This window comes from Notechis scutatus, chromosome 5 (genome assembly GCF_049901735.1).
Source record: "Notechis scutatus isolate UNSWTSFEM ecotype Mainland chromosome 5, rNotScu1.2, whole genome shotgun sequence".
Taxonomy (NCBI): domain Eukaryota; kingdom Metazoa; phylum Chordata; class Lepidosauria; order Squamata; family Elapidae; genus Notechis; species Notechis scutatus.
Genome location: NC_142013.1, coordinates 86,214,463 through 86,240,021, shown reverse-complemented (window position 1 = coordinate 86,240,021; position 25,559 = coordinate 86,214,463). Strand labels below are relative to the sequence as shown.

Sequence of the window (25,559 nt, the reverse complement as noted above, 5' to 3'; positions counted from 1 at the left end):
CATGCGCGGTCGACTTTCCCTTTACCCTTCTCCTCTCCTCCTCCTCCTCCTCCTCCCTCTCTCTCAATTGGCGGGCTTCAACTGCCGGGCATCGTCCGCACGGCGCGGTTCAAGAAACCCCACTGCGCCCCGTTCCTCTTTTTCTCTCGCTCCCGCTTGACAACTACTTCGACCTGAAGGATGCGGAGGAGAGTCACCCAGGCAGAGCTAGAACTACGTTACCCGTGAGGCCCTCTGACCTTAACCATCAGGTTGCATAGATTTATGTATAGATTTAGACTTGTGCGCAGACTGCAGCTTCCGCTTGCATTTTGTACAATATAGGGCGGAAAACATCGGAAAGCTCAGCATTTTAATTCAGTTGTGATTAGACAGAAATACATGCTTTCTTCACTCCCAAGTCAATTGATTATGATGGCTCTCTCCCCCCCGCCCCAACTTTCTGGATTCCGTTCAGCGCTCGAATTAGGTTGGCCGAAGATCTCCACACTTAACTTTCCTACTTCTATATTACTGCAACTGTTCGGGGGAAATGGTATTGCTTCCCACAATGCACCACCACGTTCCCCTTCACTACATTTCCCACAGCGCACCGCAGCCCAGAGGCCAGGAAACTACAATCCCCAGAAGGCGCAAAAGCCGGGTAAGCGAGGCAGACGGCGGCTGGGTGGTCGGGAGTTGTGCTTCTTCTCCTCCCCCTCCCCCCCCCACTCCCCCGGCTGCCCGGCTGCCCGTGGCGCTCAGGAGGCCGTAGGGCGGCTGAGCGAGGCCCGAAGGCTGGCCTGGGCTTGGCTGTAAAGGGCGTTCAACCGCTGTCCGCTCCGATGGGGGAGGGCTGAGGGAGCACCATTGGGCACCTGAGAGCAGGAGGAAGGGCGGGGAGGGGGCTTGGCGATGGCGACGTGGCTCGCGCTCTCCTGGCTGAGGCGATGCCACCCGTCCGTCGGCGGAGCCGGGGGAAGGAGGAGGAGGAGGAGGAGAGGGGCAAGTACAGCGGTCAGTCGGGTTGAAGGGGTGAAGAAAGGTGAGGGGCGGGCAGGGAGAGGGGTTTTACTCTGGTTTTAATTGGGACGGCGGGGGCGGGGGGGAGAACCCTTCAAACGACCCTCCTCCTTCCTCTTCGGTAGAAATTGGCAAAGAGCGCTTCTGCGGCTGCCGTCCCCCCTCCTCTTCAAATTATGCCCTGGAAAGGAACAGGAAGCTTCTCTAAACCGGTTTTTGTTTGAACTAGGACCTACCAGGATGTTGGCGATAAGCCTACCCTCAAATACGATGCGGGGTTCATTGCAGCAGCTTCGCTCCCATTCAGCGCGCTTGGGAGGAGGTGGGAGAACTGCCTCCTGAGCAGCCTTTTCCTCCCTGTGGTGTTTTCCAGGTATGTGGGTCAACGGTGATTATCCTCCTCAACTCTGCTGGCTGTGGGGATGGAAGCCCACTAAAAGGCATCAGGATGGCAGAGGCTGGTTTTGGGTCTTACCCAGGCTTCTGTCCTGCGCTCTATTGCCCTTCGCATAAATAACTTTGTCTTTCTTATAGGCCATCATATGCCTATGCGCCAAGACAAATTCCTTGTGTGTCCAATCACATTTGGCCAATAAAGAATTCTATTCTATTCTATTCTATTCTATTCTATTCTATTCTATTCTATTCTATTCTATTCTTTCCTATTCTATTCTATTCTTTCCTATTCCCATTCTATTCTTTCCTATTCCTATTCTATTTCTATTCTATTCTATTCTATTCTATTCGATTTCCTATTCCTATTCCTATTCTATTCTATTCCTATTCTATTCTATTCTATTCTATTCTATTCTATTCTATTCTTTCCTATTCCTATTCTATTCCTATTCTATTCCTATTCTATTCTATTCTATTCTATTCTATTCTATTCTATTCTATTCTATCCTATTCCTATTCTATTCCTATTCCTATTTCTATTCTATTCTTTCCGATTCCTATTCTATTTCTATTCTATTCTATTCTATTCTATTCTATTCTATTTCCTATTCTATTCTATTCTATTCTATTCTATTCTATTCTATTCTTTCCTATTCCTATTCTATTCCTATTCTATTCTATTCTATTCTATTCTATTCTATTCTATTCTATTCTATTCTATTCTTTCCTATTCCTATTCTATTCCTATTCCTATTTCTATTCTATTCTTTCCTATTCCTATTCTATTTCTATTCTATTCTATTTCCTATTCCTATTCTATTTCCTATTCTATTCTATTCTATTCTATTCTATTCTATTCTATTCTATTCTATTCTATTCTTTCCTATTCCTATTCTATTCTTTCCTAATCTATTTCTATTCTATTTCTATTTCTATTTCTATTCAATTCTATTCTATTCTATTCTATCAACATTAAACGGACAAGCAGTAATCTTAAATGATTCTTGAATTGAGCTATATAGAAATTTGTGTATGCCTACTGATTCCTCTTTGCTTTAACTGGTGTTCTAATGAACATTTCAAAAATGCCATTTGTAATATAATGGATTTACTGCTTTAACAGTAGTACGTTAAGCTTAGATCCGGACTCTGTTAAGCAAATAACTATGTAAGCAACTATCAAAGTTAATCAATAGCAGCTGGCAATCCATAAATTTGATAAGTCATAGCCCAGTTTATTTTCCCCCCTAGTGTTTGTAAGATTAGTGGTGAGGAGGGTTAAGAATTGTGATCTTGCTTGATGGTCTTTTCTTTTGATATTGAAAGTGTATTACAGGAGTATATATAAGGTATAATTGATTATGAACTAAAAAAAAACCCTAGCCATGAATTAAAAGGCTAACAAATATGCACTCTAGAAGTACCAAAAATAGCTGGAATGTACACATTTACTGTCACTATGGAAACAGGTTAGTCGATTGGTAGAAGGCAACATCAGCAATAGAGGGTAAAATTTGGACTACACATTGTGGCTTTGCTACTGAAGATTCTAGGATGAAAACAGGCTAAAAATGCTGTAGAACAAGACCTTGAAGGCATTGTCTCTGTTTTGACAAATATAAAGAAGGAAACTGTTAAGCAGAAATGTGACCTGTTCTAGTAAAAAAAATGCCCATCTGATAAATGAAGGCAAGAGCAGGATAAGAAAAAGATACATAACAAGTGAATATGGAATAGTTGGATAGGATAAGAATGTGGTAGGTAATGGCTATAGGGAATTTAAATGCAGGAACAATACAATTTAAATTAAGAGTATGTGTGTGTATTGATCTTAAATATTTTATATATGGGGATGGTGTACTTTTGGAATTTTGAGAATATGCTGTGCATTCATAATTGTGAGTCTACTAACTTTATGGCTATAATAGTGAACATTTCCCATGATGAGGTTGCTTCCCATTGTATCCTACCCACCAGCCTAAAGATAGTCATCATTCCATTTTACTTACGTTTTGTTCATAGATCTGGCCAGGTAAGCACACTTCTGAACAAAGGCAGAGTGATCCATCATTTTTGATTTTCCAAGCCAGCCTGCTAGGCTTAGAAGCATTTTAATAAACAAATATGACACTAAAGCCTGGTGATCTGCTTTGTAGTATGCCAACTTCTCCTTTAATTTTATTAAGAGAAGTGGGGTAGTGGGCGAGGGGTGAGAAATGCATACAGATATTATGTACTTATAGTGCTATAAAATAATACCTAATAAAATTGTGAGGGCAGAATAAGATTTGGGGGGGAAAAAACCAGGAAGAGCTTATCCTAGAAAAACAGGAATGAGGAAATACTGTTTTAGATATCAAGGGTTATGTTCCATTTGTGTAATCAGTTAGCAGCCAGCATTGTGGGTAAGTCTACAGCTAAAATTCACTGTGACTGGATCCAGAAGTGACAACACCTTTTTTCTTCGTTTGTTTTAGCTCTTATATTTAGTGTTGCAAAACAACATTTTTGGTTGGAAAAGATTAAGCATTGGAAAGTGGAAGTGAAGGAAAAACAATATGAGAGAAACAGAAATGGAGAAATGAGAGCCCCGTGAGATATGTGTTTGAATGGCAGAAAGAAGTGATGAGGGAATCTTATATAAGATAGATTTTTAGTAAGGAACATTAGGAATATGGGAATATGTAAAGGAATATTTGCCCTTTTTAAAGAAAACTTTGGATTTTAATTATTGTAAAAAAAATTAACAATTTTACTTTTATTGTTTTAAAATACAGCACTGGTACTGTCAATGATCTACATAAGAACAAGCAACCATATCTAGGGGGAAAAAGATTAGGATATTCTTCAGCTCATTTAATCCTTTCAGTTTTGAAAGATGTTAACTGGTGTTATATTTTGGACTAAAACCAGGCAAAGAAAGAAGGTGTTTCTAATGCAAAGAAATTTAAATGTGAACAAAGAAGAACTTAACCTAGCTTATTCTCCCAAAATTTGAGTTCATATTTAATTCAGAGGTCCTATGGTCTGTTATAGAGAAACCCCCATTTTTATTAAATGATCATACTGTATGCATATTTGAAATGCATAAGACTTATGACAGAAAGTTTGGCATATTTTCTAAGTGGCATTCCACAGTCTGTAATAAAAACTGGACAATGAGTATAACTGGATTTATTTCACTATGGGTACTGGCCTTACTGCTTTGCTGCCAACTAATAACCCATGCAGAACATGAGGACATAGTGAAACATGCAATAAAGCTGCATCGTGGAAGAGGAGTTGCTATTACTCAAAAGAAACAGTGGCTTATAGAAAACTGCAGAAAATTATCTGGACTTCTACATCAGAAGACCGTGGTTCTCAACAAACTGAAAAGCGCAATAAGAGCGGTGGAAAAGGATTCAGGATTGTCATTGGAAGAGAGGACTTTTCAGGTTCACACATTCGAAATTTTTCAAAAAGAACTAAATGAAAGTGAAAATTCAGTCTTTCAAGCAATCTATGGGCTCCAAAGAGCTCTGCAAGGTGATTACAAAGATGTTGTAAACATGAAGGAAAGTAGTCATCAGCGGCTGGAAGCTTTGAGAGAGGCCGCAATAAAGGTAAGCTCTTTGGAACCTTCAAACTCTAATGTATTTCAAAGATGAAGCATGAACAAATAGCTAAACCCAAAGCTGAAGATACTACTCTTTTGCACATCCAACATTCAACATTGCTTTCCTTTTACAAAGGATGTGTAGGGTCGAACGATTACAAAAGCCTTTTAGTTCTGCTATCTGAAAGAACTTCAGCTAGCTGCTAGAATAACCCAGTAATACATCCTTCTTTTCTGCCTGGGCAGAGAAAGGAAACATCTTCCTCTCACATTCATGTGCATGCTTTTCTCACATTAGACTACAGCATAATGTGATGGTTTACTAGGCTTCTTGTCTTATCTCCCACAACTTTATACAACACAATAAAATTATGCAAGCCAAGATGAGCTGCTTTGTGGGGAAAATAGTACAACACAAATATACAGTTGTGACAGGAGAAAGAATACATATTTTTATGTTTTTTCCTATTCTAAATAGATAGCTCTTTCTCATCTTCAAAACAATATTTTAGAAATGAAAAGTATCACCCAGTTTTATTGAGTAGCTTGCTGCTACTAATAGCTGAAGGCACAGAAAAAGCTTTCCTCTGATTTTGCAGAAGTCAAAAATTTTCATTAAAGTCAAAATTTGACAAAGAATTTTAACCCTTGAGTAACCATTCACCTTTTAATATATTTTGACAGGAGGAAACAGAATATGTTGAACTTTTAGCAGCAGAGAAGCATCAAGCTGAAGCCCTGAAAAACATGCAGCATCAAAATAAAAGTCTTTCTATTCTTGATGAGATTCTTGAAGATGTAAGAAAAGCAGCTGATAGGTTAGAAGAGGAAATAGGAGAACATGCCTTTGATGACAACAAGTCAGTAAGTTTATTTAGAAACTGTCTTTCTAGTTGTAAATGAGATAATTTAACTACATTTTATTTTCTCATATTTTTTCCACAAAAAAAAAACAACAACAAATTTCTGAAAGAAAACAAAAAGCAATAATTCTATTCCTTGTTGGAATGTATTTTAAAGACTATGAAGCATGGAGGAATACAAAAAAAATATCAAAATATATTTCAGCACCATGAGGAAATAGGCAAGTAGTAAAAAGTACCAGAGCTGCGCTATTCTATGTAGCTGTATAAATAGCAAAGTTACATATCCTGAGGTTGAAAATATGAACAGTGAAATAATAGATATTTAAGGATAACATTACAGGATAGATAGAATATATAATAAAGCAATATAAACTGAAAATATAAATTCTGCAATGACTGTGCTTATATATACTTGAAAATCATTGCATCCAAAAGTAATAGAAATGCATATTTTAATAGTTTTCCTTTAGAAAAAACAGAAGATAATGTGGTAAAGGGATTTTTTTAAAATTGAATTTATTTTCCACATTCAGCAAAAGGCTTCTGATGCTTTTTTCTTTCTCAGCAGGCTCTCTGAATCCTCAAAAATCTGCTCGGTCAGTTCATTGTGGGAGGATGGAAGGGAGCAGAAGAGAATAAAACTATACTTGTAAATAGGAGTCTCAGTCTCATGACATCAAGTTTTGCCTTAAATAAATGAAACATTAGAATTTTATTTCATTGGCAGGTGAGAGGAGTTAATTTTGAAGCCGTTTTAAGAGTGGAAGAGGATGAAGCGGATAGCAAAAGAAATATTTCAAAAAGGGAAGTGGAAGATGATTTGGGTTTAAGTATGCTTATTGATTCACAAAACAATCAGTACATTCTTACAAAGCCCAGAGACTCAACCATTCCACGTGCTGACCATCATTTTATAAAGGTAAGCTGCTATAAAAGGATGAAGAAAATATTTAAAATCTAGAATTGTCTATACATTTCTCTTTCATTGATACAATACTAGAAGTTTCAACAGAAGAAAACTGATTCAACCATGGCAAAATTTTATGGTGAATTAAGAATTTCAGTTAAGGATAATGAATTCATCTCATTACTATCTTCATTGATGTGCATTGTTATTTTAAGAGAAACCTAAGGAAAATAAGCAATAAAATACTGTATTCCAAACTTAGTCTGTTTCTTTGACAGTCCAGTAATATTATTTATGTAAGTTGCTATTATATAACTGCATTTATTCTCCTGGACTCAGCTTGATCATTCACTTGGGAAGCATCATTCAATAAGAAATCTGGATTTAGCTATCAAAATATATTTGCAATAAGATGTGGACGTGACAAGTAGCTGCACTTGATGCTTTTGAATATCCACTTGAATAATTTGGATTAATGGTATATATAATGTAAAGGAACATAACTTTACTGTTAAATGTATTATTATTTTTTGTAAATTTTATTTGAGTTTTCACAAAGAGAAAAAAATAAAAATAAAACATCTTTTTTGAAAGTAGCGTAATCCCGGGTTACATTTCTTCGTACAGACACAAATTCAGGTTCATGCTCATTTTTATATTCTATTCCATATCTTATTACTATTTTACATTTTCTGCATAGCTTCTCCCCTCTTTTAATTTTCTCAATTTTATTTTAATTATCTCATCTCAATTCAAATCATTGTATTTATATGTTTTGGTTGTCCTGCTTCAATTATCTATTATCTTTTCTCATTAAACAAAATTTCTCCTGTAGTTACTGATTGAAGTATGACGCCTTTATATCTTTTCCCTAAAGTTGTAACATTCAATATAATACATAACTTCCATTCGGATTCTGCTTGGTACATTCTTAAAATACACACTGTATTCTTTAAAAAAGAAAAAAATATAAATGTATATAATTAAAACAACATTCCATTCCAATTCAATTCTATCATTAATATTAATAGTCATTAAAGTCTTAACATCTTTAACATTACTTTTCAATTAAATATCATACTTCTATGGGAACAATTATAAGCTTTCCATAGTTAATTCCCCCCCCTTCACTTATATTTTATAAAACATTAACTAATTAAAATGTTCCCATTCCTTCCTAATTCAATTTTCTCATTTTATTTCACTTATTTTATTCACAAACATTTCACTAAATTACACTAACTATTTTATCCGTCATTTTAATCATACGTTGTTTCCAATTTTCTAAAGTTATTTCTATTACTAATATAACAATACAATCTTATGTACCTTTACAGAATCCCTTTTTCAGTTAGATTTTCACCCACTATCTCTAAATATAGTTTCTCTATAAATATAGTTTCTCTATATCTTGCTCAGGTCCTTTGTAACTTTTTTTCCTTTCCTTCTTCCCTCTCTTCTTCTCTCTCCCCTTTTTACCCCCTTGTCTCTCTACCTCTATTTCTCTCTTCTGTATTCCCCTTTTCTGTTGCTTTCCAGTATTATACTTATTTTTTGAATTAATTTTCTTTTCTTTGGTTGTTTTTTTAAGTCTTAAATTCTCCATTCTCTTTCCCCCCTTTCCTTTTTCTTCCCCACATAAAATTACTTGTTCATTAAAGATGGCTTCTTCTTTGTCGCATTCTTCTTGTTTTGCAGTCGTTTCTTGTTGTTTCTCATAGTTCCAAATCTCCATTTCTAAGAATTGAAAAAACGAAGCCAAAAGAACCCTTCCCTTCTTGTGCATCTTCTTTGTACTTTTTAAGTTCCATTTTCAATTCATCCAGAAGTGGTGCCATTGTATAAATTTTTAAACAACCACCCGATTGATTTTAGTCATTCAAATATAATAACCAAAAATCCAAAGATCACCAAATAATCCAAATACACGCAAGCTGTTTCTTTTTTGCTCTTTTTTTTCACTTTCTCTTCCTGGGGTTACTATTTAGTTGCAAAGTTTCAGTTAAAATGTATCTTTTAGAAGTCTTGTTGAAGTTTTACTTTAGATTCTTTTTAATTCCAGGCAGTCTCCTCCCTCTTCCAGATCCTGCCCTTATTCTTTTTCTCTCCCTTCCTGCTTATGAAAAAGAAAGTTTTTAATGTCCAGAAATCTTTATTATCCCTTTGGCATTTTATTTTCAGCTTAATTGCCTATGGATGCCAAAGCGGATTTTTCCGATTTCTTATTTAAGTCTCTTAGTTGTCAGTATAGGGAAGGAGAGAGAAGGAAAAAAAAAGCCAAACCTTTCCCTTTTCACTTTCCTTCGCTGCTTCCGACTCTTATTTGGGAGCGATGTTATTTTTTGTAAGTTTAAATTCCAGGGTACCTTGGTTGTTGCTTTTACAATTTAACCCGGTCAGCCAAAACTTTCACTTCTTATCTTCCTGCTACACATTCTTTTCCGGTCGAGTTCTTCTTTGTGGTGGCCATTTCTGACCACCGCTGCAACCGCCTTCGGGAAAGGGAGTAATGGCCAGCTGAGGAGGAGAGATGCGGCTCTCCTCGACCCTGCTGGCGGTCTCCCCCCCTCTTCACTACCTCTACGGGGTGGCTTAGCCCCGAAACCAGCCAGCTCGGGGCGCTCCAGCGGCGAGCCCAGACAGAAACCACGCTCGATCGCTGATTTCTGTCTTTCGCTGAAGCCCTTCAAACCAGAAGCCACTGTTAAATGTATTATTGATCCTACTGGATAGGCAATTTGATATGTAGTATTAAACTACAAAAAAGAATTTAAAATCTTATATTTGCTTTAATAAAGGCAGCACTTTGATTTTTAGTCTCAAAAATTATGTTTACTTTTAAGGTAGGAGAATGCACTTTTAAGTTGTCTTTGATATAGATTGATCAACAGGTCCTAGTTTTCATAGAAATTTCTGTAGATAATAATCCTTACTGTCTATATCTGTGACATCCTTTGTTGATGATCTTCTCAATGCTCCTATTAAAACATACACAAAATAAGAGCCACTTTGTTCAGCATTCACAGAAGAGGCCCAGGAAGAGCAGAAGCTACCATATATTTCTTCAGAGGTCATGTCAGTCAGTCCTTGGCTGAGCCCCTTCCTGGGTGCACTTCTTTCTCATTTTGGAAAAGCCATCTCTAAGTGAAGCAGACTTTTATGCAAAAGAATAAAATGAGAATTTGTTTTCCACTTTGTCCTGTATGATGGATGAATGCAGTGGCATCAGGATGGTGCTTAAATTATTACATAATCCCTTTAAATAAACTTTGTCCCCTAATATCATCTGACCTCCTGGGTGAAGTAGAGAACTAAGTTTATATTGTAATAAATCACCAAAATATGATCCAAATAACTTCATTTCAAAATCATTCAGCTAGTTTTACAAATAGCAAGAAAAGATACACTGGAGTTTCTAGATATTTACTTTAGAACCATGTTATCCAATCTTCATGTCTTCTAGATGTGGAGATTTCAATTCCCCAAAATCTCTTTAATTACCATTGCTGGCTGAAGAGGTCTAGGAATTAAAATCCAGCTATCTGGAAAATGTCAAGTTTGGGAAACATTGCTTTAAAATCAATCCCATTAAGATGTTTCCTACAGGAAAACACATCCAAAATTCACTGCTGTATCTATTAAAACTGTCCAGTTTAATTGTTTGTAACCTTCAATTGGGTGAAATGGTGCATCATAGGCCAACATTTTAAAACCAACATAGAACAAATGAGCTAATTTATAGAATGAATCCAAAATCAGGATCAATGATTCACATGGATTGAAACTTGGCAAAGTTGTGGCCACTTTAGTGCTGCTACATTGCTATGTTAATGCAGTCAGCTGCAGTCACATGACCGTCATTTGCAACCCTCCCTGTCAGCTTCCTACAAGAAAAGTCATTGGGGAAGCTGGCAGGAAATTGGAAGTCCCATTGCTTTTTAATCCATCCACGAGCATTCTGTTAGATAAGGATATGTCTTCAAAATAATGACCCAACAGGTCACAGGTTGTCTACTTTCAATTAAAGTCTCAAGAATGACATAACACTAGAACATGATCAGTAATAGATGGTGAACAATGATGAATTGTTAGTGAGTTACTTTGTTCCAGGATGGGTTGCATTGATTGCCTGGATCTTTTCATCAGTGGTGTATTTTTATTTTATTCATTAGGATATTGTGACAATAGGAATGCTGTCTTTGCCTTGTGGTTGGCTATGCACAACAATAGGACTGCCAACCATGTTTGGCTATATTATCTGTGGAGTACTTTTGGGGCCATCAGGTTTAAACAGTATAAAGGTAAGAGTACATTAGGGTTGGTACTTAAGTATCAGAATGCATCTTGAAAAATATATTTGTAAGAAATAAGCTACTCAGAAATTTAAATGGGATATTCTGTATGACAACATTTGAAAATAAACTTTTTCTGTTTCAAGGAATAAATGTTGAATTAGATAAAATTGAAAATTTGATTATAGGTAGTCCTTGACTTAAACCATTTGTTTAGTGACCATTCAAAGTTACCACAGCACTGAAAAAAGTAACTTATGACTGTTTTTCAAACTTATGACCATTGTAGCATCCCCATGGTCATAGGATCAAAATTTGGAAGCTTGGCTATTGAGTCATATTTTTGATGGTCTCAGAATCCCAGGTTCATGTGATCACCTTTTGTGACCTTCTGACAAGCCAAGTCAGTGGAGAACTACAATGATTCACTAAACTGTGGCAAGAAAGGTGGTAAAATGAGGCAGAATTCACTTAACAACTACCTTATTTAGCAACAGAAATTTTTGACTCAATTGTGGTTGTAAATCAAGGACTGCCTGCAATAAGTATTATTGGAATATTGGGAGTTGGGCAATATTCATCCAAAAGTGAAAAGGAAATTATCTTAACCAATGAATTTTTTTTTATTCCAAAAAAGGATTTTTAAAAATAAAAAATTAATCACTGTAATTTCAGTAAGCATATAAAAATCTGAATTTAAAAAATGTTTTATTTAATGTAATTTCCCTATTTAATTCCAAAGTATATCATTCCATTTTAAAGAATATGTCCTGTTAATAATAAGCACTAGCAAATAAGCAGTAGCAAATAAAGTTCTATATTTGGCCATTATATAGGTTTTAAAATATTTATTACAGAATCCAGATAGTCCTTGACTTTCAACCATTTGTTTAGTGACTCTTTGAATTATAATAGCACTGAAAAAAGTGACTTATGACTAGTTTTCATGTTTACGACTGTTTTAGCTTCCCCGTGATCAAAATTTGAGCACTGGCATGTATTTATGACAGTTGCACTGTCCTGGAGTCATGTGATCACCATGTGACCTTCCCTGCTGACTTCTGACAAGCAAAGTCAATTTGGGGAAGCCAGATTCGCTTTAATAGCTATGTGATTCATTTAACAACTGCAGGGATTTGCTTAAAAACTGGCAAAAAGGTCCTAAAATGGGGCACTTTAAAACTGCCTTGCTTAGCAGTGGAAATATTGGGTTCAACTGTGGGTTGTAAGTCGAGGACTAACTGCAAAGAAATATGGTTGCTGTGATTTTTTTTTGTAGGAATTCTATCCAGTGGAAAATTTTAAGCAACTGTTATAAGATTGTAGCATATTGAATATAATGTTTTTCAGTCAATTGTGCAGGTAGAGACATTGGGAGAATTCGGTGTATTCTTCACACTGTTCCTGGTTGGTCTGGAATTTTCTCCTGAAAGGCTAAGAAAGGTATTCTTCCATCAAACTTATGTACATTAGTACTATAAATTGTTTTTAAATGTGAAACCTAGCATATCTGGAAGAGCATTAGACTCATTCCCATTGATACCTGATTTTCAAAATGAAGGAATTGTTTTGTATTGTTATATGAGAAGCAATTTGGTGTAGTGGTTAAGGCCATCAGTCTAGAAACTTGGAGATCATGAGTTGTAGTCCTGCATTAAGCACAAAGCCAGCTGCATGACCTTGGGCCAGTGAATTTCTCTCTTACCAAGAAAACTGCAGGAACTTGTCCAGGCATGTTCTGACAATTGGACACGTTTGAATGGAAGAAAAAAATGTCATATAAGCATGTATATGTCAGAATCTGAAATCTACAATAGCACAGCTAAACAGAGTCCTTGTCAAATTAGTAAGACTTTAGCAAAAGAGAAAGCTTAAGACAATTAAAACTGACAGTAAAAAATAGGTTGGGTCTAATTAGAAGAATCTGCAAACAGAAAGGTACTTTCTATATACTGCAAGGATATGATTTGCTGTAAATGGAACTCCCTTTGTGCAGAGGTGAGAATAGATTTTTGAAGCACAATGGGAAGTGATGTCAGGAGGGTTTTTTAAGGGAAAAAACCAGCAGAAGTTCTTTTCACTAATCTCACCTTCCGCAACTATAAACCACTGAGATTTTTTTTAATGGAAATATGGCAATGTATAAATAAATACATAAATGTTGTGCCCTCTGAACATGTAGATCTTAGTTGCCAAACTTCCTCAGAATTCTAGCAGTTATGTCCACACATGTAGAAGACATCAAGTTTGTTTGTGAGGTTTGGATTGGATTTAATAAGTTTTTATTGTAGGTTGGCTATCGTTTTGCAAGAAATATTAACAAAATAACATCTTTTTATCATTAAGTGCACCTACATGTGCCACATATTACAGCGTTGCTATTATTTTGAAATTTCAGGATCCAAACATTGGACCCAAATATAGTAGTATTTGGGACAGAGATATAATGATGATAGTAATAATTAGAAGGTTTGAATACAGATTATTACCAAAATGGGCTGCTATATTTAAGGCTATGATTAGAAGAAAAACTTTCTTAATATTGTAGCCTTGTTTTCTTTTGGTAATAATAGGTTTCTTTGAACCTTTTTATTAGCTTAAACATCTTTGAGTTTTCAGATATACAGATACCCAAATTTTGTATCATTGAAGAAAAAAAGGTTATGCTGTTTGTTATTTTGAGTGTCTACAAACATTGGCAACAAAAATAATTTGAAACTCAACAGAACTTTTAGTAACTTATTTTAGTTGCACATTTTTTATCAGGTTTTACTATTCAATTGAAAATAATATTGGAAAATGCTTATTCTCAAAGGTATGGAAAATATCTTTGCAAGGACCTTGCTACATGACACTCCTGATGATCACATTTGGTTTACTCTGGGGGCATTTGCTACAAATCAGAGCAACTCAGAGTGTTTTCATTGCAACTTGTTTATCATTATCAAGCACACCATTGGTATCTAGATTCCTTGCAGGAACTGCTCGTGGAGATAAAGAAGGTAAGTCCAGTGCAATTTCTTTATTAGAACACAAACATAGGCACATATAAGAATTTTAAAAAGGGATAGAAATAGTATTTTTGAATTTTTTTGCTGTAGAAAAGTGCTTTTAATTGACAGTTAACTTTGAAATGTTGTAATGACAATTTTGAAAATGAGTTATTTCATATTAGTTATTTCAAACATATATTTCTTTTATCCAGCCTATCAGTTGATCACACTTTATGTGAAGAACACTTTGTGTGACCCCAAATGTCTATGTATATTTTTCTTTTCTCTCACTTTATCAAATATCTTTGAGAAATTGTAGAAAAATATACAGCATAGGATAGCTTTTTGAAACATTAACAGATTGCAGCATATAAAATGGAATAGAAATAGGATTTGAAATCTGAGGAATGGAAGCAGGCATCTCCTTTTACTATATTTCTGCATTCTGAAAGTGGCATCCATACCAGCATTTTAAATAAATGAAATAGAAGAGGCTTTTAAACATGTACAGAGTATTAAAACTCCTCTTGCTTGAGGGCAAGGGAATAAAAGGTAATTGATTTTTGGATACTGAAAGTCACACATACTAAATTCAGACATTTACATGATCAGTTAATTTTGAAAGTAGACAATTCTTATTAAGTAAAATGTTAAGTTTCATATTACAGTGAGTGCTTCTTGCCTAACAGGTGATATTGATTATAGCAGTGTTCTCCTTGCAATGTTGGTTATGCAGGATGTTCAGCTTGGTTTATTCATAGCTGTCATGCCAACTTTTATTCAAGCCGGATTTGGCACACATTCCAGGTAACGAAGATAAGCTGTTACGTTGTTCATTACATTTTTATCTTGACATTTTACAAAAAACCTTGGGTAATCTATATGAAGCATTTAATTTGTTATATCCATTACTTCACATTTAGTAATCAATTTGCTATAGATCTTCAGATCCCATGAGACCAACTCTTGGGGGAACTTCTGATACTTTATTATTGCAAAAGGGTAAAAAGGGGAGGCATGAAACTAAGAATAATCAATACTAAAAGTGAAGATGGATCATTGCAAGAATGAGAAAAACTAATTTCCCCAGGAGAAAGAATTCCCGAATCAAATCTAGAAAAAAATCAAGTGTTACTAAAAAAATCCAGTTGATATTGTGGGAACATTTATATAAACTGACATGCCAAACAGTGAAACACCTAAGCTGCACCCCCTGAAGTTTTAAGAAATAGATGAACTTTTACAAGCAAATTTAGATGCACCGATATGGCCAGATCACAACTACAAGGAAGTGTGGTTAGTAGTGTAATGTTACTGGTATTGAAAGAAGGGTGCTTCAGTTTATAAGGGTTCAGACAATTTTAGGCAGGGGACATTAAAAAAATATTTTAATATTTTGCCATCCTCCTGGAAATCCCTCAAAACCTAACTGTCATCAGCCCTGAGGATCTCAAGGGAATGGTGATCCTAAGGTGGATTCACTGTTTATAGCATACAGTGTTCTTACCTAGCCTTTTTAAATAATATCAATGTTTTTAATGATAGTGTTTTAATATTGTTACTTTATGGTTGTGTTGTATGCCACAAAAAGCCACAGATGACCATATAAATGTGATTGATGGATAGATAAATAGTTAAAGCAATGGTCTCTTGACTGATCAAGTTTATGCTCCTGTTAATGAATCCCAAGTTAGTATTTGCTTTTTAACAACTGTATCTCTCTACTGGCTCGTTTGTGTTCATAAGGAGACCTGGATCCTTTGTACATGTACTATTGCCAAGGCAGGAATTCCCAGTCCTATCCCTGTACCTTACATATTTTTTTCCACGCAAATGCAGAACTTTACATTTCTCCCTGTTAAATTCCATCCGATTCAGTTCATTGCTCAAATATGTCAAGATCTTTTTTGAATCCTCTTTCTTATATCTAAAGCATGGGTGTCAACCTTGCCATGTTACATTGCCATCACGTAATGTTTCACAACGTTTTTCCCATTTGTGGAACTGGGGTAGGCGTGGCCTGAGGAGGACGCATCCCACCTGTGGCCGCCAGCTTGACACTGTTGATCTAAAGTATTATGTGCCACTCTGAGATTAGTGTCATCTGAATTTTCTGTAATTATCTCATCCAAGTCATTCATGAAAGTGATAAACAGCAGAGGACCCAGGACAGAATACTAGGGCATATTCTTAGTATTTTCTTCCAATCTAAAGTGGAGCCCTTAATGAAAACTTTGGGATATGGTGAACTTTATTTGTCAAGGTTAAGAGAAGTTAAAGGGAAGGCAATATTTGAGATAGATGCATATATCAAGAAGATTACAGGACTGTCTGGAAAAGCTACAGGTTATTCCTGGAGACTGAAATAGTCAGTATGTATTTGTATTTACTATTTTTAAATGTCAAATCCAACGTAGGAACATTTATTCTTTGATAAAAGTACAACATAAAACAGTTATATTTTAAATTCTCCTCTGAAATTAATGTTTTTCTTTTAGAGTAAAATTATGTGTGTGTATGTGTGTGTGTGAATGAATAATATATTTGTAATTAGAAATAAATTGAACAATTTAGAAGCATGAGATTGACACTGCTTTTTTTCTTTTTTCTAGCATTATCAAAGAAATACTAAGAATATTGATGCTGATTGGACAAATCCTCTTCTCCCTGGCTGCTGTCTTGCTTATATGTCTTGTTTTAAAGACTTACCTGATAGGACCCTACTACCGCAAGTTGCATATAGAAAGCAAAGGAAACAAAGAAATTCTAGTTCTAGGGATATCTGCTTTTATGTTTCTTATGTTAATGGTAATTTTTACAAATATTTGTATTTTTTGATGTGCTGGTACTATAATAATTTATTGTACTTGAAAGCTTATAAACAATTGTAGATGAAAATATAGTTTTCAGTCATAGAAGTTAAATCTATAGGAGGATGAAAACTGTTGACAAACAATTGGCATCTAACAATTTCCAGTTTGATTATATTAATGCATCATATTGCATATTTATAAATATACGTAAATTCTTACAAATTGGATCTCATAAGCCCAAGTTGTTAATACCTAGCTGATCTTGAAAAGCTAAGCAAGGTTGAACCTGGCTAGAACTTAGATGGGAAATCAGCAGAAAATAGGCTGCAGGAGTTAACAGGAGTTAAACTGTTAACTGGAGGACACCTTGACTTCTTCAAATCAGACACAGGTAGTCTTCGACCTACAATGGTTTACTTAGTGACTGTTCAAAGTTATAATGGCACTGAAAAAACGTTACTATGACCTTTTTTCACAGCCAGAAAAGGATATGATATTTATATGCTCTTTGCAGTAATACCTATCTGGTTTGTCACTTCAAAAATGGATATTGAACTTAAAATGGAAATTAGGTCTCAGAGTCCATAAGATTTTGCATAACTCATTGTCATGTGTTGAAGTTGAAAGTTCCTATAGATTTACAACCATGTAATTGTATGTAGAATGTAGTCATCTATAGGGTTATGTGCAACATTTTCATTGTAATTTTGATTATATAATATGAATGAAAGTGTACATTAAATGTACATTATCTCTGTGAAAATAGCTTAACATACAGATTAATCTTACGTATTTCCATCTTCCTAACAGCTCACAGAGCTATTGGATGTTTCAATGGAATTGGGATGTTTCCTGGCAGGAGCACTTATTTCTTCTCAGGGTCACATGGTTACTGAGGAGGTTATATCCTGTATTGAACCAATACGTGATTTTCTTGCTATCATATTCTTTGCATCAATAGGTAATTTATTACAGAATCATATAAATCAAATTTAACAAATTTTATTATTTTCTTGCTATCATATTCTTTGCATTTATAGGTAGTTTATGACAGAATCATATAAATGAAATTTAACAAATTTTATTATTTTCTTGCTATCATATTCTTTGCATTTATAGGTAGTTTATGACAGAATCATATAAATGAAATTTAACAAATTTTATTATTTTCTTGCTATCATATTCTTTGCATCTATAGGTAGTTTATGACAGAATCATATAAATGAAATTTAACAAATTTTATTATTTTCTTGCTATCATATTCTTTGCATTTATAGGTAGTTTATGACAGAATCATATAAATGAAATTTAACAAATTTTATTATTTATTAAGCATGAAGAACATAACACAAGGTTTCTAAATCTAGGAAAATTTCTGATGCTCTTCTGGAATTAGGTAAAAGTATATGGGTTACTTATTGCAATATTCAGTTTCCAATTTGTGACTGCTACCTCTGTGTTCTTTTTTGCATTTTAGGCATTTATTGGACTTACGTTGATACCTTACTGATATTTTCTAAATTATATTTTAAATAATTATTAAATCTAAACAGTATTAAAACCTTAGAAAATTGAAGCAAAAAAAAAAAATCAGTAATAGAGAGACAATAATCATGAAACCCTACCCTCCCCCCAAAAAAAGATTACAGATAAGGGCATTTTCAGAAAATATTTCTTCCACAACAGTGTAATCCTTCAGACCAAATATTGATGATATATTGTCTTTCAAAGTTTTGGAAATGAAGATCACATATGTTTCCATTTCAGACTTAGAAAAAGCCTGATAAAATTCTCACGAAAAATAATGAGAAGCATTCCTTTTATTTTTTTCTTTTGCAGGTCTTCATGTATTTCCCACTTTTGTAATATATGAACTCACAGTCCTGCTGTTTCTTACACTTTCAGTGGTGATAATGAAGGTATTAATATTTTCTAATAGGACTAGGTGTTAAATGTAGATTTATACTGTGTATAGTAGACAACTGGCAAGAATAAGCAAACTTACTAGTATATACAATTCTCTTGTGGATGTCTTTTCAGAAATCCTTGAAGAAATAGAGGGATGGGATACAGTTTTAATACTCTGTTATTCACTAATGCTATTTTAATAATTTGATGTTATTAAAGTATCAGTTGTAGACACTAAAGTACAGGATTGTACTTTACCTCCATTGGTAGGTGTTGAAAGTATGTGTCAGGTAAATGTTAGATATTTATAGATTTATATATTACATAATTACAATATATAACATAGAGATTTATGAGTGCACTGTATTGTTCATTCTTTCTCTAGCATGTCTCAATACAATAGAAAGTATGAGTTAATTGAGAGCAGATTGGCTGTTGAGTATTTGACTATTTCTTGCCAGCTTTTTTTTAAGCTGTAAACCTAGTTTAAATCTCATGCCCCAACAGACTAAGATGTCAATAGGGAAACTTGATTTGTGGAAGCTAAACTTCAGGAGGCTATGTCTGCCTGATTTTAATCTGTATTTTACCATCCTGTTCTATGTATTACAGTCCAGAACTTTGTTCAAGGTTGCTCTTTCTCTTTTTCTTTATGGAGACATCTGGAGATAGGAGACTGCAGTACATACTGACTGTATAAGAGATGGCAAAATGGCATTTGTGACAATACTAGCCCTTTTAATATGTGTCAACGCATTATGTGTCAACACATGTAAAATAGAAGTGGGACTTGGATCATGCAGTTATGGACTTCTTGACTTTTTTTAACACCCTCAGATGGCTCTGGAATTACTTGAATTAGGTTCTATCATTGAACTCTTCTATCAATATAGTTCATTTATGAGTTCTTCATTTTGACTTTTTAAAATCTTCCATTGAATTCCATTGATTTATTTAAAATAAGCTTGTTTGTTCCACTGTTTTTTTTTCTAAAAACAGTTTTTCCTGGCAGTACTTGTCCTTTCTATGATTCTTCCAAAGAACAGCCAGTATATTAAATGGATTGTATCGGCAGGCTTGGCTCAAGTCAGTGAGTTTTCCTTTGTCCTGGGAAGTAGAGCACGCAGAGCTGGTATAATTTCTCGAGAGGTGAGTTATGAGTGGTAGGGTTGTTTTTACATTTTGAAGGATGTAATGAAATGCTAAACTAGACAGTTTCTTCTGTCACTTTATTTTCAAGGAACAGTAACAACAGACAAGGACAGTTTATTAATCCTTTTCCTTCAAACTAACTTTTCTACTAAAATATTCTCCATAAAAGACTGGATGCCAAAAAAAGGGGGTAGGGAATCTTTAAAAATGGGGGAAAATATAAAATCATAAAAGCTACTTGTGGGAAGAGAAAATCTTAAATAAGCTATAGCCACCTTGTTGCGGTTTGCAATTGCTAAGGACTCTGTACAAAAGTTTTAAGACTTTATTAGTTTCCTTAGTCACATATATGACTTCTCAAAATTAGCACACATCAGCTTCCAAGTTCCGAACACTGAACAATGTATTGAGAAATAATAAAACTGTTAGCACAGTATCCGAATTTCCATAAATAGTTTGTAATTTGGAAAAGTGTAAAGGATTGAAATTCCAGATGGGAAGGCAGTTAAGTGATTTTTATTTTCCCAGTACATTCTTCTGGACACCTACAGGTATTCCTCAACTTACAACAATTCATTTAGTGACCGTTCAAAGTTACAATGGCACTGAAAAAGTGACTTGAGTGGTTTTCACACTTACAGCTGTTGCAGCATCACCATGGTTAAATTCAGATGCTTGGCAACTAGTTCAGATTTATAATAGTTGCAGTGTCCTGGGATGTGATCCCCTTTTGCGACCTTCTAACAAGCAAAGTCAAAGGGGAAGCTAGAATCACTTAACAACTCGTGTTACTAACTTAGCAACTGCATTGATTCACTTAACTGTGGCAAGAAAGGTTGTAAAATGAGGCAAAACTCAATAAATGTCTCACTTAGCAGCAGAAATTTTGGGCTCAATTGTGGTCATATGTCGAGGACTGCCTATATTGACATTGTTCCAGAGGATGTTAAGACATTCAGGGGGAATAAATGAAAACTCCCCCTACATTGTCCACTGGCATGAGCCAAGAAGGGCAAAAATCATGTGGTTTCTTAATGTAGCTTAAGTTTTCATTGTCATATTTTCTGCTCTGAGCAAGAACATCATCTTTAATATTCTTAAGTAGTGTGCCTGGTTATGTTATCACAACATAACAGCCTTTGGGCATTACTCTGCCTAGAACAGATTAGTAGATTGGGGTGGGGGGGCAGGGAGGTTGAGTGCTGTTCTCATGACATGGCATCAGCAGCTCTTTAACCTATCTGATATTTGAATCTTAAAGTATTAAAACCATGGTAAGATAGGATTGCCAACATTTTAATGATCTGAAGTCTATGAGGAAGTTGGAAAAGTAAATGACATGAATACACTCTGAAGTAGTGAAGCAGTTCTGCAGTCTTTGAGTAAAAATAAATAGCATTGGGCTAATAGCAGATTAGGATTGTCTGAGTGAGCTTATAATCAAGCTTCCCAGAATCATTGACTGATATGGGTGGTCATAGAAAAATGAATGAATGAATCAATGAATGAAATTATAAGGAAGGTAGGAAAGGAATGGGGTGCAGATCAGTCCATTCAATTTTTATATAATTTTTATTCAAATTTACAAATACAAAGATAAAAAATACACTCTAAAGAATTTTAACAGAAAAATTAAATTAAAAAGTGCAAGGCTAAAAACAAATAGAAAAAAGAAATAAATGGCTTCCCCCTTCAATCAAGACAAATACAATTTTAATAACATCACTTTCTCTGATACAACAAAAGATCTTATTCCTTGTTTATTATCAACAAACAAATCCTTAAAGCTCACTTATTCAATCCTAATCAAGAAAGATCTATTAAGTATTTTGTTCCATTTGGTATGGCTCTCTTCTTTAATTATAATTGTTAGTGTCCATGATGTCTCTAAACCCTCCACTGTTACAGTCTTATGAGGAATGTGTGAGTAATCCCAAGTTCTCTTCCTTCTCCATTTGCTGGTTTTTCGTTCTGCTCCAGTTGGTTGGCTCATTTTGCTATTGCTTCCCCAGAAAGCCATTCAAATAAAGAAATGTAACATAGAAAATAGCTTCTCATTGTGTCCTTGTCCCATCAGCAAGTAAAAATTGCATGCTGACTTTTGTCTTGGAGTGGTTAAATCATTGCCAGGACATTCCAGAATATGAAATCTTAAGTATTCAAGCTGAACAGGTTGACCAGGTGTAGCACAATTACATTATTTTTAACAATGTCAGTTAAGTTTAAGCACTTACAATGTGCCCCTGACTTAAAATGTAAATAAAAAACATAGATAACATTTTATTTTCCAATTTCTAGGTCTACCTCCTTATACTGAGTGTGACTACTCTAAGTCAGTTGCTTGCACCAGCACTGTGGAGAGCTGCAATTATGAAATGCGTACCAAGATCTGAAAGACGATTATATTCCTGAAAATCTTCAGTTCACACACTTCAGAGAAGGAAGCCTCTTTAGATAATACATTTCATGTTACTTAGCTGACTACAAGCCTTATACTGGTTTCAGTTCATGAAACAAAAATGTAACATTTTTCATAATTTTGATTTTTTAGAATACTGAATATCATTTAAAATAGATTTTTCCAAAATTTGGTTTATTAGAAAAAAATCTATGAATCCAACAATTAATGTGCCTTTTAAAGGATTATTTTCCAGCCCATACAGCAAATTAACAATTATAGTGCCTGTGGTACTGTTAAAGAAAACCACCCAATTACTATCTAGCCAAACATAGCCACAAAAGGTTTTTTCAAAGTAATATAAGTTTTTCATTCAAATACAGGTTTTAAAACTGCTCTTGAGAACTGTAAATTATATTCCTAAGAATATCTCACTGCATTATTTTTTTAAAATAGCCTGTAATAATGATTTATTATTATAATGATTTGTGGTCTGAAACATGATTAATAGTGATCAGAAAAACTTCTAGTATGAATACAAACATCTTTTTGTACTGATAACTTAATTAAAAGTATTCTTGGGGATATTTAAGTTTGTAGTTCTATTGGATATATACATCGTAGCAGAATTAGAATTTGCTGTCATGATCTGGTCTTTCTGTATAAATAAATGATTCACTACTACGCATTTTCTTAAAATGAAAAATAATCCTTAAATTATATTGCTCCATAGTATACTGCAGTGTTACTTATTAGAAATAAATGCACTGGTTATTCACTGAACTCAGCTAAATTTTTAAAAAACTGGCACCCTAAGTAAGAATTGATAATTCTGCACATTCTTCACTATAAGAGTTTATTTATTAAAACTGTTTTCAAAATATAGATTAAATATTACTTTCTAAAGGTACAGAAGGTATCTGTAAAAATTACAAACTATCATTTCTGCATATAACATTGGAAGTGAAAAACCTGGAGAATACAGGTAGTTGTTTAGCAAACACAATCTGGACTGGCAACTCAGTCAATTAAGGAAAGTAGTCACTAAGTGAAACTGCAATTGTGTTTAAGTTTTTACTGAGCTTTCCAGACTAAGTGAAGCTTGTAAATGCAAACGTTGGTTATAATTATTTTTTCATCACCCTCGTAATAGTGAACAGCCACTAAACTACCTGTACAGGTAGTCCTCGACTTATGAAAATTGACCCCAAAATTTTTTGTTGTTAAATAAGATATTTGCTAAGTGGATTTTGCCCCATTTGACGAGCTGTCTTGCCATAGTTGATAAGTTAGTAAATCTGGTTGGTTAATGAATCTGGCTTCCACATTGAGTTTTTTTGTGAGGTCACAAAAGGTGACCACATGACCTTGGGACACAAAGATCATAAATATGAACTAGTTGCCAAGCATCTGAACTATGATCCCATGACCATGGGGATGCTGCAAAGGTCATCACTCTGAAACGTTTGAGAATGCCAATAAACCAGGAAGATGGCTAGCCTGCAAATTGAAAAAAACAAGCAGAAAAGAGATGGAGACAAGCTATCAAGAAGAAATGAAAAGGAATATAGCTCAGAATATATTTTATGAGGGTCTATATAAAGAATACTTAATAGAAGAAAAGGGGATAAATTGCCTAAAGAAAGATCTTCCGAAAATATCGGAAGAAAAAAGTATGTTGAATGGAAAAATCTTGACGTTATTTGGGCAATAAACAAACAAACAATAAGGTGGCAGGGCCAGATGGACTTCCCTCTGAATTATACAAAACTCAACAAGATATACTAGGCAACAGATTGCTTAAATTATTTAATGAGGTCTTGGATGAGGCAAAAATTCCACAATTGTGGAAGGAAGCTACTATCACAATTATCCCAAAAGAAAAAAATGATCAAACTAATATAGGAAATTATAGGCCAATATCCCTATTAAATGTGGATTACAAAATTTTTGTAACCATAATAGCTGAGATTCAAACAAATATTAAACATTTATTCACACGGATCAAAATTGTTTCCTCCCATACAGACATCTCAGGAACAATATAAGAACAATCTTAGATATAGAGTATTACGAAGAGCATAGTGGAGCCCAGGTAGCACTATTGTTTTTGGATGCTAAAAAGGCATTCGATAATGTAAAATGGAGTTTCGCTCTGCAACAAATTAAGTACATGGATTTGGGGCAAAAATTCCTAAATGTAATATCAGTGCCATTGTAACTTTGAATGGTCACTAAATAAACTGTTTTAAGTCAAGGACTACTTGTATTACCTTTTCTCTAACTTAAAACTTGGACAGAACATTTATTTGTGTTGTATTATTCCTATTCAAAAATTCAGTGGCTGACATGCATAGAGTATTATCCGGAGTAAAATCCCCTCTTCTATTTTAAATATTAATATTTTCGTATGCTTTTCTGATGGGGTAAACAATATTGTTTTAAAAGTATGTAACATTCTCAACATCCTCAGATTCAAATAGTACAAGGAAACTGCCTTCACAATATGAACCGGTAGGGCAGGAACAAATTACTGTAAGCTGTGTGACCTTGCATATCAACCTTGCTTTTGTTGAACTACCTTTTCCTAAATCATGTCCCTTCTCAAGAAACCTGCTGAAGTCGACTGTGCAAATATAGATAAGGGCATTTTAAGAGGCAATATGTTAATTCAAAACTCTAATCTCCATTTAAAGATGAACGAGTATGGAATGAACAAATAATTAAATGCAATATATAAAAAGGGGCTCTTTTAAATGTGCAGAGAAAGCCCTACATATAGAGAAATTGAATTCTTGGCCTTCCGTCTCCGGTATCCATAGGCATAGGGTCTCTCTCCTGAATTAATCTCTCTCTCCTCCCGAAATGGTTTTGTGCGTCTTCCTACTTTGGAAACAGCTCGTCCACACAGGTCACGAATGGCTTCTGGAAAACGACAGTGCATCTGTAATAGGCCCACCTCTTCCATCTCGCTATGAACTCACAGCAGCATCGCAACTATGCCATACAACGAGCGCTTCGACAGATACTTCTCGGCCCTGAGAATATTTTGCGAATTTCAGGAAGCCACCGATCACCTACGCAGTTGGAAGCCACTGCGCTCCCGTCTGCAGACTAAAAGAGGTCAGGCGGGCGGGGGGGTATGGGGGAAGTTATTACAGCGGCCCTGATCATTCACTCCAGTGGGCGGGGCAGCGCTCCTCCCGACAGAGCCTTCCATTTCGCGAGGGCGGG

General features: G+C 34.9%; 1 protein-coding gene across 2 annotated transcripts; it reads left to right on the top strand.

The window, feature by feature from the left end:
- Positions 1 to 59: 59 nt before the first annotated feature.
- Positions 60 to 23,108, top strand: SLC9D1 (solute carrier family 9 member D1). 2 transcript variants are annotated; one of them, XM_087967235.1, is made up of 14 exons: positions 60 to 643; positions 1,232 to 1,375; positions 4,176 to 5,003; positions 5,681 to 5,860; positions 6,590 to 6,781; positions 10,942 to 11,070; positions 12,412 to 12,504; positions 13,877 to 14,063; positions 14,744 to 14,861; positions 16,667 to 16,862; positions 17,678 to 17,828; positions 18,707 to 18,786; positions 19,775 to 19,924; positions 22,226 to 23,108. In XM_087967235.1, the coding sequence occupies exons 3-14, from the start codon at positions 4,482 to 4,484 to the stop codon at positions 22,337 to 22,339; spliced, it is 2,112 nt and encodes a 703-aa protein (XP_087823361.1). In that variant the 5' UTR covers positions 60 to 643; positions 1,232 to 1,375; positions 4,176 to 4,481; the 3' UTR covers positions 22,340 to 23,108. The 2 variants fall into 2 exon arrangements, with proteins under 2 accessions (XP_087823361.1, XP_087823359.1); XM_087967233.1 differs by having other exon boundaries at positions 642 to 996.
- Positions 23,109 to 25,559: the final 2,451 nt, after the last annotated feature.

What these genes read in the sequence shown, in the direction of transcription:
- SLC9D1 (XM_087967235.1), top strand. Translation starts at nt 4,482, where the DNA reads ATGCATAAGACTTATGACAGAAAGTTTGGCATATTTTCTAAGTGGCAT. An exon ending in CAGGTTTAAACAGTATAAAG is followed by an intron (nt 11,071 to 12,411) that starts GTAAGAGTACAT and finishes AATGTTTTTCAG; the next exon opens with TCAATTGTGCAGGTAGAGAC. An exon ending in TTATGTTTCTTATGTTAATG is followed by an intron (nt 16,863 to 17,677) that starts GTAATTTTTACA and finishes TCTTCCTAACAG; the next exon opens with CTCACAGAGCTATTGGATGT.